Source organism: Orcinus orca, chromosome 18, assembly GCF_937001465.1.
Source record: "Orcinus orca chromosome 18, mOrcOrc1.1, whole genome shotgun sequence".
Taxonomy (NCBI): domain Eukaryota; kingdom Metazoa; phylum Chordata; class Mammalia; order Artiodactyla; family Delphinidae; genus Orcinus; species Orcinus orca.
The window spans coordinates 30042739-30055475 of NC_064576.1; the positions used below are offsets into that span (position 1 = coordinate 30042739).

The following is a 12737-nucleotide window of genomic DNA, read 5'->3' on the forward strand; positions in this document are numbered from 1 at the left end:
ATATGGTGTGATTGGCACAGAGATATAAGTATGTACCAGACAAGAGATAACACTGGGACATAAATAGATTGAATGATTCCGTCTTGAAAAATGTATTTTGTCTCAGAGAGAGGGTAAACTGGAGCCCTGGAGATGTGAGGGAGGGACTGAGTCAAGAGCAATTTGGGAGGCATGATCCGTAGGACTTAGTGACTGATTGGATAGATATGTTGAGGAAGAGAGAGGGGCTTGCTGGGAGACACTTCACGGTTTCAGATTTGGAGGAATTAGATGTAATAGCTAGGAAATACAGAAAGAAGGCAAGAGCGGGGCGAAAGATGGAAATAAGAATTCAATTTTGGAAGTGTGAGATTTAATTAGAATAATAGATTTGGTGCTCATAGAATTTGAGCTGACATTATAAATGTAGAAGACTATGAACTTCGTCACAGATTTGAAGTCGAAGGAGGGTGTTCTGAGGAGCACCCACATTTCAGGCAATGAGTGAATTAAAATGGAGCCAGTGATAAAGACTGAAAGGGAATAATGAGGTAGAAAGATTTATTATGGTGAATGACCAAGGTAGGAGAAGAGTTCAAGCAAGAAGATCAACGATGTCCAATGACATAGGAAGGTCAAGAAACATAAGGAGTCTGTCATACAGAGTGAAGTAAGTCAGAAAGAGAAAGACAAAAACTGTACGCTAACACATATATATGGAATTTAAGAAAAAAAATGTCATGAAGAACCTAGGGGTAAGACAGGAATAAAGACACAGACCTACTAGAGAATGGACTTGAGGATATGGGGAATGGGAAGGGTAAGCTGTGACAAAGTGAGAGAGAGGCATGGACATATATACACTACTAAATGTAAGGTAGATAGCTAGTGGGAAGCAGCCGCATAGCAGAGGGAGATCAACTCGGTGCTTTGTGACCTCCTGGAGGGGTGGGATAGGGAGAGTGGGAGGGAGGGAGACGAAAGAGGGAAGAGATATGGGAACATATGTATATGTATAGCTGATTCACTTTGTTATAAAGCAGAAACTAACACACCATTGTAAAGCAATTATAATCCAATAAAGATGTAAAAAAAAAATAAAGTAGATCTTGTTAAAAAAAAAAAAAGAAACATAAAGACTAAAATCTGTTCATGGCTTTGATTAAATCAGTCATTGGTGGTGATAGTCATGTTGACGAGAAGGCCGAAGGCAGCATGTGAGGAGTGATATGCATTTTCTATATGACGGAGGGCGGTCAAGATCACAGAGGAGATTTTAACAAATTGTGTATGTTTTCCTGTCAGTATACTTAAGTTCCTCCCTGCCTCTCTCTCTTTCCCTCCCTTGCTCCCTCTTTTCCTTTCTTCCTTCCATTTATTCACCTGGTATTCACTGAGTAGCTGCTATGTCAGGCATTGTGCTAAGTGCCAATACGATTTCCCTATTTTCGTTGTGTCATTCATCTCAAAGTCTTAGAATGATGAGTCAACCCAGTCCTTATACACAGCCCGAGCCCAGTCCAGCTCACATCTCTATCTATTGTTTTCTTTCCTTTTTGATTGTCATCATGTTTCTTTTATCAGTAACTCCTTAGGTGACCCCGTGGAGCCAGCTCCAGTATGGACCTCTATTGCCTCCTGCGTAGACTGTCCTGAAGCCTTCAATCTGATCTTCCAGTCTCTGATTTCCCAGTCCTTTAGGTGATTTTTGAACAGTCCTTCCACATAAATCTTCCCAAAACATTAGTTTCACAGTGATGCCCCTCTGCTTGTAAATTGTGATCAGTGATTTTTCCTAATTATCCAGCACTTAAGACCATTCAAGGTTTTATCTCCAGCTTCACTTTCCCACTTTCCACTACTTCCCTCTGTTTTAGTCAAACACCTGTACTGACACCCTGTCCCGTGAGCATCCCAGCCTTTATGATTTTGCCAGCACCATCCCCAGTGTTGGGAAAGTCTTCACCTCCTTTTTTCTGCCTGTCTGAATCCCATGTATCCTTTTCTTCCTGACCATTGAGACCCATAACCCATGGTTCCATATTTGATTCTTATGTGTTGCTTTGTGTCAATGCTACGAGTGAACGTATTTCCTCCCCAAGCAAAGGATGAGTTTTCTCTCTTGGAAGCTTCCTGGCACTAAGAACCATGTAATATACATAGTAGCTTTTTATCTCTATATAAGATAAAATATTTGGAGAACCTCATATAGTGGACACATTGTAGATTCTCATACAGTTCAGTACTATCAGTGAATACTTGTCGATTGAAAAGATAAATGACCCACTCACAAATGAAAATGGAATTATAACAAAGGCATTAGCAGAATCCAGCTTTACTAGAAGATGCTTTGTTCTTTGAAACCAATTTTTTGTGTTTTCCTCGGTAATTTGGATATAAAGTATGTAACTTGGAAAGGGAAAATAACAGCAGTAAAAATGGGCATCTCAAGTTTAGTTTTCATTAAATGCAGCAGGAATATATTAGCAGAAAGGAAAGACATAAAGGAAAGATCTTATTTCTGTCTTTTTTATTGCTTACAGTATTAAAAATTAATCTCTTTTGCTTACAATCTGTGTGTTCATGATGTGGAACCTAAATTATTACTTCTTAATAGAGCTACAGAAGAATTCTCATGCTTTTTAGTGGCTTAGCCATAAGCCTGTCTTTAAAGCTTCATTTAACCTTGAGTATTTCCAACCTAAAATGTATGTTTTTCTTTCCATAGACTATTTCAAATAGTACAATCCCAGAAAATGCGACAAGCAGTGGAAGGTTCAAACTTGACATTCTGAAAAATAAAGCTAAGAGATCCTTAACTAGCTCCCTGGAAAATATCTTCTCAAGGGTAAGATTAAACTGAGGCTCTTTAAGGTATTAATTATGTCTGTGTTTTCTAACTGCTTCATTCTCAACTGGCTCACCGAACATTTCCTTTAAAAAAAATTTAAGATAACTTTAAGTTAGTTAACACTTATTTAAAATAATCTCTCAACAAAAGTCTCGTTTTCAGATCTAGATTTATTCTGGTGCCTCTGATATCTGAATTTGAGCAGTTGAGATATATGTATAGGAAAGGGGAAATAATAGAATATTGATGGCCAATCCTTTAAGAACTTTTTATCATTTGCCACATAAAGTTATAAAGAAGCCCTTCTTCCACTTATTTCTAGGAGTTGATAGGGAATGCTGAAAATAGTTAGTATAAGTTAACAGACATGCGTGTATTCCATTCAGTGAATTTATATATTCTGTTTAAAAATAAGCAAAATTATTTCTCTTCCTCTTCATTTTCCCCTTCCTGAGCAATTCACTCCTAACGCTATTAGACAAGACACAGCAATGTAGATGTCTCGGGTCTGTAAGGCAGGGAAGCCACAGTGGCTCAGCACAGGGGGACAGAGCCTGTATGGGTTGCTCTGTATGGGGGTGACCCAGTGCAGCATGTGGACACCAGAGTGCGGTGAGGAGGGTGTCAGCCTACGGGGGCAACCTGGTTTCTGGAAGTGGAGTGAGAGCCGGTGAAGAGGACATCCTGCAGAGGGATGGCTCAGAGCCAGAGTGGAGGGGAGAAAGCATTCAAAGCGCCCAATACAAGGATGGCGCCCATGGGTGGGGAGGCTGGAGCCTGAGTGGCGTGAGGAGAGTGTGAGGTGTCAATTGTGGAGGTGGGTTACACACAGGGAACTGATCAAATATGTAAATGTTTAAGGATAGTGGGATTCTGGAAGAAGGGAATTACAAATATGAAAGGGGAGGAAATTAGAATGAGTTCTGTGTTGTTGGATTCAACTCAGAGGTAGCAGTATGGAATCTTGGTTTTCTATTTTGAGCAATAGAATTACATATATTATGTTCTATGTAATGTATATGTGTTAATATATGCGTGTGTCAGTAAATGTGTACCTACGGTCCCTGACTTTGTCCACTGATAGGAGCTGAGAACAGCTTTCCTATACATGCCAGATAATAAATTAAGCCTGGTTGGATGACCCAGATTTTAGGTCTGGCACTCAGATTTTTTTCTTATTTTTTATTTTTTTGCGGTACGCAGGCCTCTCACTGTTGCAGCCTCTCCCATTGCGGAGCACAGGCTCTGGGCACGCAGGCTCAGCGGCCATGGCTTATGGGCCCAGCCGCTCTGCGGCATGTGGGATCTTCCCGGACCGGGGCATAAACCCGTGTCCCCTGCATCGGCAGGCGGACTCTCAACCACTGCGCCACCAGGGAAGCCCTGGCACTCAGATTTTGGTTTCTATGTATCATTCTTTAAGAAGGAACCATGATCCTGGGAGAAATGGCTAGTTCCAGAACTATAGGGAATGTAGAAGGTAAGTCCAGAGCATCGTGGTGTTCTAGGTAGTAAGGGAATACTCAAAGAAAGGTAACAGGATGTCACAAAGACATAAAAACCTTGAAGGGCTTCCACTGGTGACATCTGAGATAATGAGTATCAAAATAAATGATAGCAACAGATAGTGACTTGTTGTATAAGATAGGAAACTATAAGTCTATTCTGATAGGAAAAATAAATTAATACATTGGAAATTTGATCATGCTCAGGATATTTACTGGGTAGAATTAATACCTATTAATTACAAAGGGGAAAACAGTAACTTTACAGTGGAAACAGCTGGCAGGCACCACCTTAATCAAATGATCAAATTGAACATCTTCAGCAATGGCACAAATTGAAATCCTGTGCCACTGATACAAAGAACACAGTGGCACTTCTGTGGTATTCCTGCCAAAGGGGCAGTACCTGAATCTAATCTTGAGGAAACATCAACAAACCCACATTGAGATACAGTCTACAAAATAACTACCTGTTATCTTCAAAAGTGTTAAAAGCAAGAAAGTCAAGTGCAGTAGTACATTGGGACACAGTGACTTGTGATGTCTAGTGTTCTTATTTTTATTTCTTTGCTAGAACTCAAAATACTTTTATGGGTAATTTCTGTTGATGATTGAGATTCTTGTTAATTCTAACAAGAGCCTTGCAGCAAGCATGGTCATTTGACAATGCTATTATTTTATTAGCAGAAAACAGAATTTAGGAAAAGAGCCTCTAGAAGATTTGTCGGAAGTGTGTTAATGCAACTTTTCATAAACTTTTCCTACCTCCTCATCTTCAAAATTTATAAATCAGTTATGTTCTTTCTTTCTCGCTCATTCCTTCCCTCCCTCCTTTTCTCCCTCTCTCCTATGGTGTTCAGTGAGAATTTTAGTAGAAAGATCGTTGACGTAGGTGGTCAGAGGATCCGATTTCCAGATCTGGCCCTAGCAGGTTTTATATTTATTTACAAATTATTTACCTTTTCTAAGCCATTGTTTCCCCACTTGTGAAACGGGCATACTCATCCCTGCTTAGGTCATATTACCGTAAGGGTGTAATGTCAGTATATTAGGAAAATATCACACTGTAGGTATGAGCTGGTACATACAGCAGTGGTAAGCTCTGAAACCTCTGTCATTTATAAAAGGACACAAGGGTATTTAGAGTGTGACGCTCTTTATCCCACTGAGTACCTTGGCATTCTGCACAGTACGTGCACGGCTGACTTTGAAGTACTGCTTACATAGCTTTGTATGGCTGTAATGACTTTTCAGCAAGGGCACTGCCAACCTGTTTTGGTCAAGGTGGATACTGTAGCTTTTGTGTCCCAAAGTGCTGGTAAGTACCACAAATTATGTGACCTAACAAGGTCTTAGGCCTAACAAGGTCTTACTTGCACCATATGCAGCAGAATGGACTTCTTGAGAAGGCTGGCAGCTACCCATGTTGTATCAAAGGTTACATAGTAAAGGGTTTTTGCGTACTTCTGAAACTTGTCAGTTTATTTTTTTCTCTCTGAGTGACATAGGAGAAAATTGACACTCCAGTCATAGTTTGGCTCATAACTGCTGCTATTTTTAAAAGTCAGAATATTTTATTTAACTAACTATAGTTGTTTATGAAATAGGATACATTTTTAAAATGCTTTAAAGCTTAGCTCATTAGCAATTAAAAAGTGGGTCCAAGGCAAAAGGCTTGACACATGCATTACCAAATCATAATATAGTTAAACTGAAAAAGCTATCTGCGCAAAGGTGAAAAGACAGAGTCTTGTATTCTGGTTGTTTGTTGCTTTTTCTTTCTTTTTTTTTTAAATTAATTAATTAATTTATTTTGGCTGCGTTGGGTCTTCGTTGCTGTGCGCAGGCTTTCTCCAGTTGCAGTGAGCGGGGGCTACTCTTTGTTACTGTGTGCAGGCTTCTCATTGCGGAGCATGGGCTCTAGGCATGCGGACTTCAGTAGACATGGCTCGTAGGCTCAGTAGTTGTGGCGCATGGGCTTAGTTGCTCTACAGCATGTGGGATCTTCCCAGACCAGGGCTCGAACCCATGTCGCCTGCATTTGCAGGTGGATTCTTAACCACTGCACCACCAGGGAAGTCCCTGTTGCTTTTTCTTAAATTGAAGCTTTCCAAAAGAGGAACATTTCCTAATATATTTATTAATATATGTTTATAGTTCTAAAAGAGAAATATTCACTAATATAAAGTGTAAGTCATTAGAAAACGGTCATCAAGGGACTTCCCTGGTGGTGCAGTGATCAAGAATTCGCCTGCCAATGCAGGAGACACGGGTTCGAGCCCTGATCCTGGAAGATGCCACATGCTGTGGAGCAATTAATCCTGTGTGCCACAACTACTGAGCCTGCACTCTAGAGCCCTCGAGCCACAACTACTGAAGCCCGTGCGCCTAGAGCCCACGCTCTGCAACAAGAGAAGCCACCGCAGTGAGAAACCCGCGCACCCCAATGAAGAGTAGCCCCCGCTCACCATAGCTAGAGAAAGCCCGCGCACAGCCGCGAAGACCCAACACAGCCAAAAATAAATAAATTTATAAAAAAAAGAAGAGTAAGTCCTCATTTCACTTTCTCTTCAGAGTAATAGCCATTGTCCTCACTTGTTGAAGTGTGTGAATTAATGATTTTGGTAGAGTATAATTTTAAAGTAGGTTTATTTTTCTTTGTGCGTAAGAAAAACTCATGGATAAAACACTCCTATGAGTAATATGTGTCATCTAAGTGTTTTTCTAATGATGGAAGTTGTTTGATATCCATCTGACTGCTTTCTCTATTGTGACCAAATAACCTGTTTGAGATAACCAGGCAGGTTGGCATGTAAGTAGCAGCTAAAAAATAGCAGAAAGCAATATGGCCCATTTTTCTTTTCCACACACACGAACCCAGTAGTTTATCAGCTAAATGTGTGGTTTATTGCTGGAAGTATGTCAGGTTATAGTATAGAACTGAAAGAGCCTTCATCAAATTCTGGGACATTTGCAAAATAACCCGTAACCAATGTAGGTTAATTGGTTTTATTTGTAATTCTACTTTTCACAAAGCTCTCTCTTCAGGAGGTAGTATGGAGTGAGAGCTCAAGAACCTCACTTTAAAGTTGTACTCCCTGAATTCAAATTGCTGCTCTGTCCTTGAACTGTGTAAACATTGGCAACCTAATCTGTAAGAACTTCAGTCTCCTTCACTGTAAAGTTGAGCCAAAAAACTATACCTCCTTCAATAGAACTGTTGTGGGAATGCAGGGGGTAATGCATGGTAAAATATTTAACATAGTACATGGCACGTGGTAAGCATTCAGTAGTATAGATGCAGCTATTTGTTTTATGATTGATATAGTTGTTATTTAGGGAGCCACTGGAAATAGAAAACTATAATTGATATACATAGATAAGAATAAATATTGCTTCTATGAAACAAGGTAGGATACCATAAATATAAGAGTCCATGGAGAACAGGAAAGAACTCCTACAACTTTCTGACGGTGGACATAAAAAGAAAAATTCAGTAGAAGGCTAGGAAACTAGTGTTGAAAAAAAACTTCCGGAAAGTAAAGCAAAATGACAAAGAAATAGAAAATAAGAGAACGAGGTTAAAAGTTATCTGGAGATCCAAAAGCCAAATGGTAGGCATTCCAGAAAGAAAATGCATGCAGAAATTTTCAAAGAAATCATTTAAAAGTTTTCTTAGAGCTGATGGACATGTTTCAAAATGTAATGGGCTCTGAAGATGCACAGTAGAAAGACTGACTTAGATTCTGTTCCAGAGAGAAATAGCAGGGCACACATACAGCTCAGGAATCACAATGACATTCGACTTCTGTACCGAAAGACAGTTGAGCAATGTTTACATATTCTGAAGGCACGTTTCCAGGCAGAATTGTATATTCAGCCTAACTATTAATAAAATATAAGCATAGAACAAAGACACTTACAGACATGTAAATGAAAAAATAATTTACTTCCCAGTCTCCTGTTCTCAGAAAGCACCTGGAGTATATGTTCCACCAAAATGAGGAAGTAAACTAAAAAAGAGCAAGACATGGGCTCAAAGAAGCAGAAATTCCAACATAGAATAGCATCAAAGGAAATTTCTAGGTTGATGGTGAAGGATAATACTGGAAACATCTATTCAGCAAACCTAAATTGCTACCAGTCCAGACTGGGGCAGGAAGACAGAGATCTCCAAAATGGGTAGCTCAAAGAAAGAAATATGCAATTAATGGATTATGTAATGTTTGACCATATTGAGATTTATTGGTAATAGATTAATGATAAATAAATTAGTAGTAATAAACTGGTGATTACTGAGGTAGTTGTTAACTCTATGAAGAACAAATTGTACAAGATGTGAGTTGTATTAGTAGTAAAATATGTAGCTCAGGTGCAAACAGTATTTACAAGGTCGTAAAAATCTAAGCACAAAACATTGGTTTAACCAACACGTGGTATAACTCTACTGAGAGAAGAGGGGAAGAGAGAAGTGTGTATGGGGATGGGTAATGAAGTAAGAATCCTAAAGTCTCATCTTCCAGAGTAGGAAGTCAATGGATAGTGCCTAAAATGGAAAGATTAAGGAATAGGAATGTAAGTTGAATAACAGAAGCATTGATATAAGTAATTTCAAGTATTTGCTTTTGGGGAATGGGATTCAGCATGTGAAGGAGGGGGCTGGTGATTGCCACTTAACATCATAAGTTTGGTAGCACAGTTTGACTTTTGAAACTTTGTGTAGGTATCACCTTGATTAAAAATTAAAATGAAACTTAACCCCCCCCCCCAATTAAACCCAAGAAATGTTTGGAGACACACTTTAAAATTGTAAAGTGCTATAAAAATATTGTGCGTTTTTTCATTGTGGGGCATCACTGTCACACTGACTTGACGTATTTCTAGTTATTCTTTTTAGAACTTTCCCATGTGTTTTAGAGTTATATAGAACATCTTAGTCTGTATTTTGTCTCTTAAGACCTTCTATGTGATGTGGTTCCTAACCAGCCTTTCCATCTTCTTTCCTTCAATACTTGGCTTCAGTTTCTTCCTACATGAAGTATAGAGAGAAATAGATGAGATGATCCCTTTGGTTATTTACTTAGATCATCACCAAAGAACTGTGTGAAAAGAAAATTGAGAACCAATTCACCAATATTGAAGCAGACTTTTATCTAGTCTTCTAGAGAGACTTTATTGAAGTAGTTTTGCATTATGGAATAATGAATGAAGCTAAATCCATACATTTTAGGATGCAGTTTTCTTTTTTAAACCTGTGTTTATTATAATCCTATAATGTAAATTATGATCTAGGTTGTAGGGAGGTTGTATGTATTAAACCATTTTCTTTTATAACTGTTGTGGTTTTTTGTGCTGTACTTTCCACATGGGTGTTTATCTGTATGTGACACCAAGTTCATGGGACTCTCACTGATGTTATGGGTGAATAATGTTTGACTTTGTAACCAAAGTCACTTCAGTAAGCTTGGTCTGAATATCTGGTTATCTAATGGATGATTTAGAAGTAATGGAAGTAGATTGCAGACAGTTCTCTTTGCCATGCTGGAATGGCTGTTAATACTGCCAACAAATTTGAGTGAACCCCAAAAGGATCAATGTAATGCTGACATGAAGAGGCAACTGCCTTTTATAGTTTTCAAGTAAAATTTCAAACCCTATGAACGATTGAATTTTATTCTCTTCACTCAGGGAGCTAACAGAATGAGAGGTCGGCTTGGAAGTGTGGACAGCTTTGAACGATCCAACAGTGTTGCTTCAGAGAAGGTATCTAAGCAGAGCTTCCTTTTTGCCTACTATTGCAACTTGGTAAAAACCAACACTAATATGATAATATGCGTGCTTAGTTACTTCGTTATGAGCTGTTTATGACTTCTAAAAAGTAACTATTTGAGCCTTTATTATTTTAAAGAAGATTCTGCCTATTAGCATGTTGCTCTTTATTCAACTGAGGATTTCTCTTGCTGGGACAGAACACATCCCTTGCTGTCTGACTCTGCTCTGTCAGGCTTTTTACTGTTTGGAGATAGTATACTTTGGGGGACAATATTTGAGCAACTGTTGATCCAAAGCCATAGAAAAAGGAGCCGTATGATTATTGCACTTATACAGTGATCTTTTTATCTTTTGTTCTCTCCTCTTATTACTTCCCCCTCCCCCATATTTAACCCTTCTAACTGCAACATTAGGCTCTTCTTTATCTCATAGACAATTCTCAGTAGGTTTGGTTTCCTGTTTCCTGTAACATGTAACCTGAGGCAAATGCAACCTATTTTTTTTAATGGAAAAATATTAAAATATGTTCACTAAACTTTCTGTTGGTAGAATTGAGGACTTAGTCCAGTTATGAGTCAATTAGCCCTAACCAAAGTTTATCAAGCTAAACATTTCAACAGTGGAGGCTGTTCTGGAAAGTATAAACAGCATACTTGTCTAAATTGAAAGATTTATGATGTCTACCCATGCAATATGAGAGGCATTCTGGCATAGCTCACTTTTCATTCATTTCCTGTTTTTCATGTCTTTTAAAAAATTTTTACCTCAGGGAACACGTAGTTAGATAGAAGCATCCATGGTGAGGGAAGATACTTAACAGGCTTTATTTTATTTTCCTGAAATCTTTGCCGTGAGACTTGGACACTTAAGCGTTGTGATATTGTTTTGACAGTACAGGAAACATGCAACCGATATGTCACGGAAATCAGTAGATACGTAAATACAGACTCCACCCTCTTTCAGTCAGGATTTCTTTTCATCTTTCTGGCAACAGTGAGAACAGTACAGTAGCTGTAGAGCATTTTACCACAAAGGGTTAGGGGAAAGAATACCTCTTCTTATCATCCCTTTCACTTTCTGGCCTACCTTTACGGATGCTGTCTTACAGCTGCTTATCAGAAGAAATGGGTTGTGGCGATAGTGATCAGCCTTCAGCATGGTTTGAGTAAAAAAAAACAAAAAACAAAAAAAAGCTACAACAGTTTGTCATGACTCAGGAGGAAGAAGAGGCACCCTGTCACGGTTGAGCTCTGCTTCTGAGCAGGTCTGCCATGATCGGTGTAGGAAAGAAAGGCCTGACTTCTTGCGTTTCAGGACTGCTCCCCAGGAGACTCCCCGCCAGGGACCCCACCAGCTTCCCCACTGTCCTCAGCTTGGCAGACGTTCCCTGAAGAGGATTCCGACTCCCCGCAGTTTCGAAGACGGGCCCACACGTTCAGCCACCCACCTTCCAGCACGAAGAGAAAGCTGAATTTACAGGATGGGAAGGCTCACGGGCTTCGCTCCCCTCTTCTGAGGCATAGCTCCAGCGAACAGTGCAGGTGAGTCCAAACCTCTCTCCAGAAGCTGGAACAAAATTCTCCTGTCACTCTCTTCTGACCACCGTGGAGTCAAGAGTTATTGTGACTTCATGCTGTAGCCAACATTTAGTTTTCAGAAAAATAAAAGGAATTATAAAAACCTTCGTTACTAAGGGAAACAGGCAAGCTTTAAGGCACCCCGAAAGAGAAGAGTTAAAGCATTTTGGGTGGAAATATATATTTTTTTTCCCAGAAAAATGGAGAAAACAAGATATCAGGCAGTTGTTTTGTCTGAAAAACCTCTGACAACGCATGTTCCTCAGTGTCTCTTTGACGATGGCTTTCATGAAACAGTCAGCAAATTTGCAGATAACATAGCAGAACTTCCTGTAAGCACAGGGGTTAAAAAAATCACCTACATTACCTTTATACATGAGATAAAAATTGGCTGTGTTTTATTTCATAATAAATTAAAGCCAAATGTGAAAATTGTTAAAAATTTTATCTAGAATAAAGTGATATTTACAAAGAAGAATACATATACCATAATTGACAAGGAGGTATCCATTAGAAACTATCTTGCATGGTATTTAAAAAATATTTAACAAAATCATTTGGCATTTGGTAAGAGATAATAAAGGGGGTAAATTTGGAATTGTAGAATGATTATACTTCTTACCGTGTAGTACAAATCAGAATTTATATCCTAGAACTAATTTTGTTTTTCTTCGTTACCTATGAGTTTGGTTCAGGAAACGGTCTGATAGGGGTTCCAGTCAGAGAGAAAAACAAAAACAAAAACAGAACTCTAAGTAAAAAGAAGATTAATTTTTATATTATTTGTTATCAAATTTACTAGCATTTCTTTTAAGGATGCAATTGAATGCTGATTGTTGTTTTCTGAATAATTTGATATTAAAAATAAAACATTTAGGATATATAAAAATAAAGTACATTAATAGAACTAATTATCCTCAGATTTTCTTTTATGAAAAAGGATTAAGTATTCATGTATATATGAAAATTTTTAATGATCATTTATATTTACCCAAGACATTAAGTCTCTTTTTCCAGGAAAAATTATTTTCAAGAATTTAAAACATTAATTAT

General features: G+C 38.5%; 1 protein-coding gene across 2 annotated transcripts in view; it reads left to right on the plus strand.

Annotated features, from left to right (window-relative positions):
- Positions 1–12737, plus strand: part of TBC1D4 (TBC1 domain family member 4) — a 223045-nt gene that overhangs the window by 162945 nt on the left and 47363 nt on the right. For both annotated transcript variants that reach the window (XM_049700961.1, XM_004284276.3), the window contains exons 8-10: positions 2708–2827; positions 10024–10098; positions 11422–11648. In XM_049700961.1, the coding sequence (XP_049556918.1) occupies positions 2708–2827; positions 10024–10098; positions 11422–11648 (422 nt within the window). The remainder of the gene's footprint in view (positions 1–2707; positions 2828–10023; positions 10099–11421; positions 11649–12737) is intronic.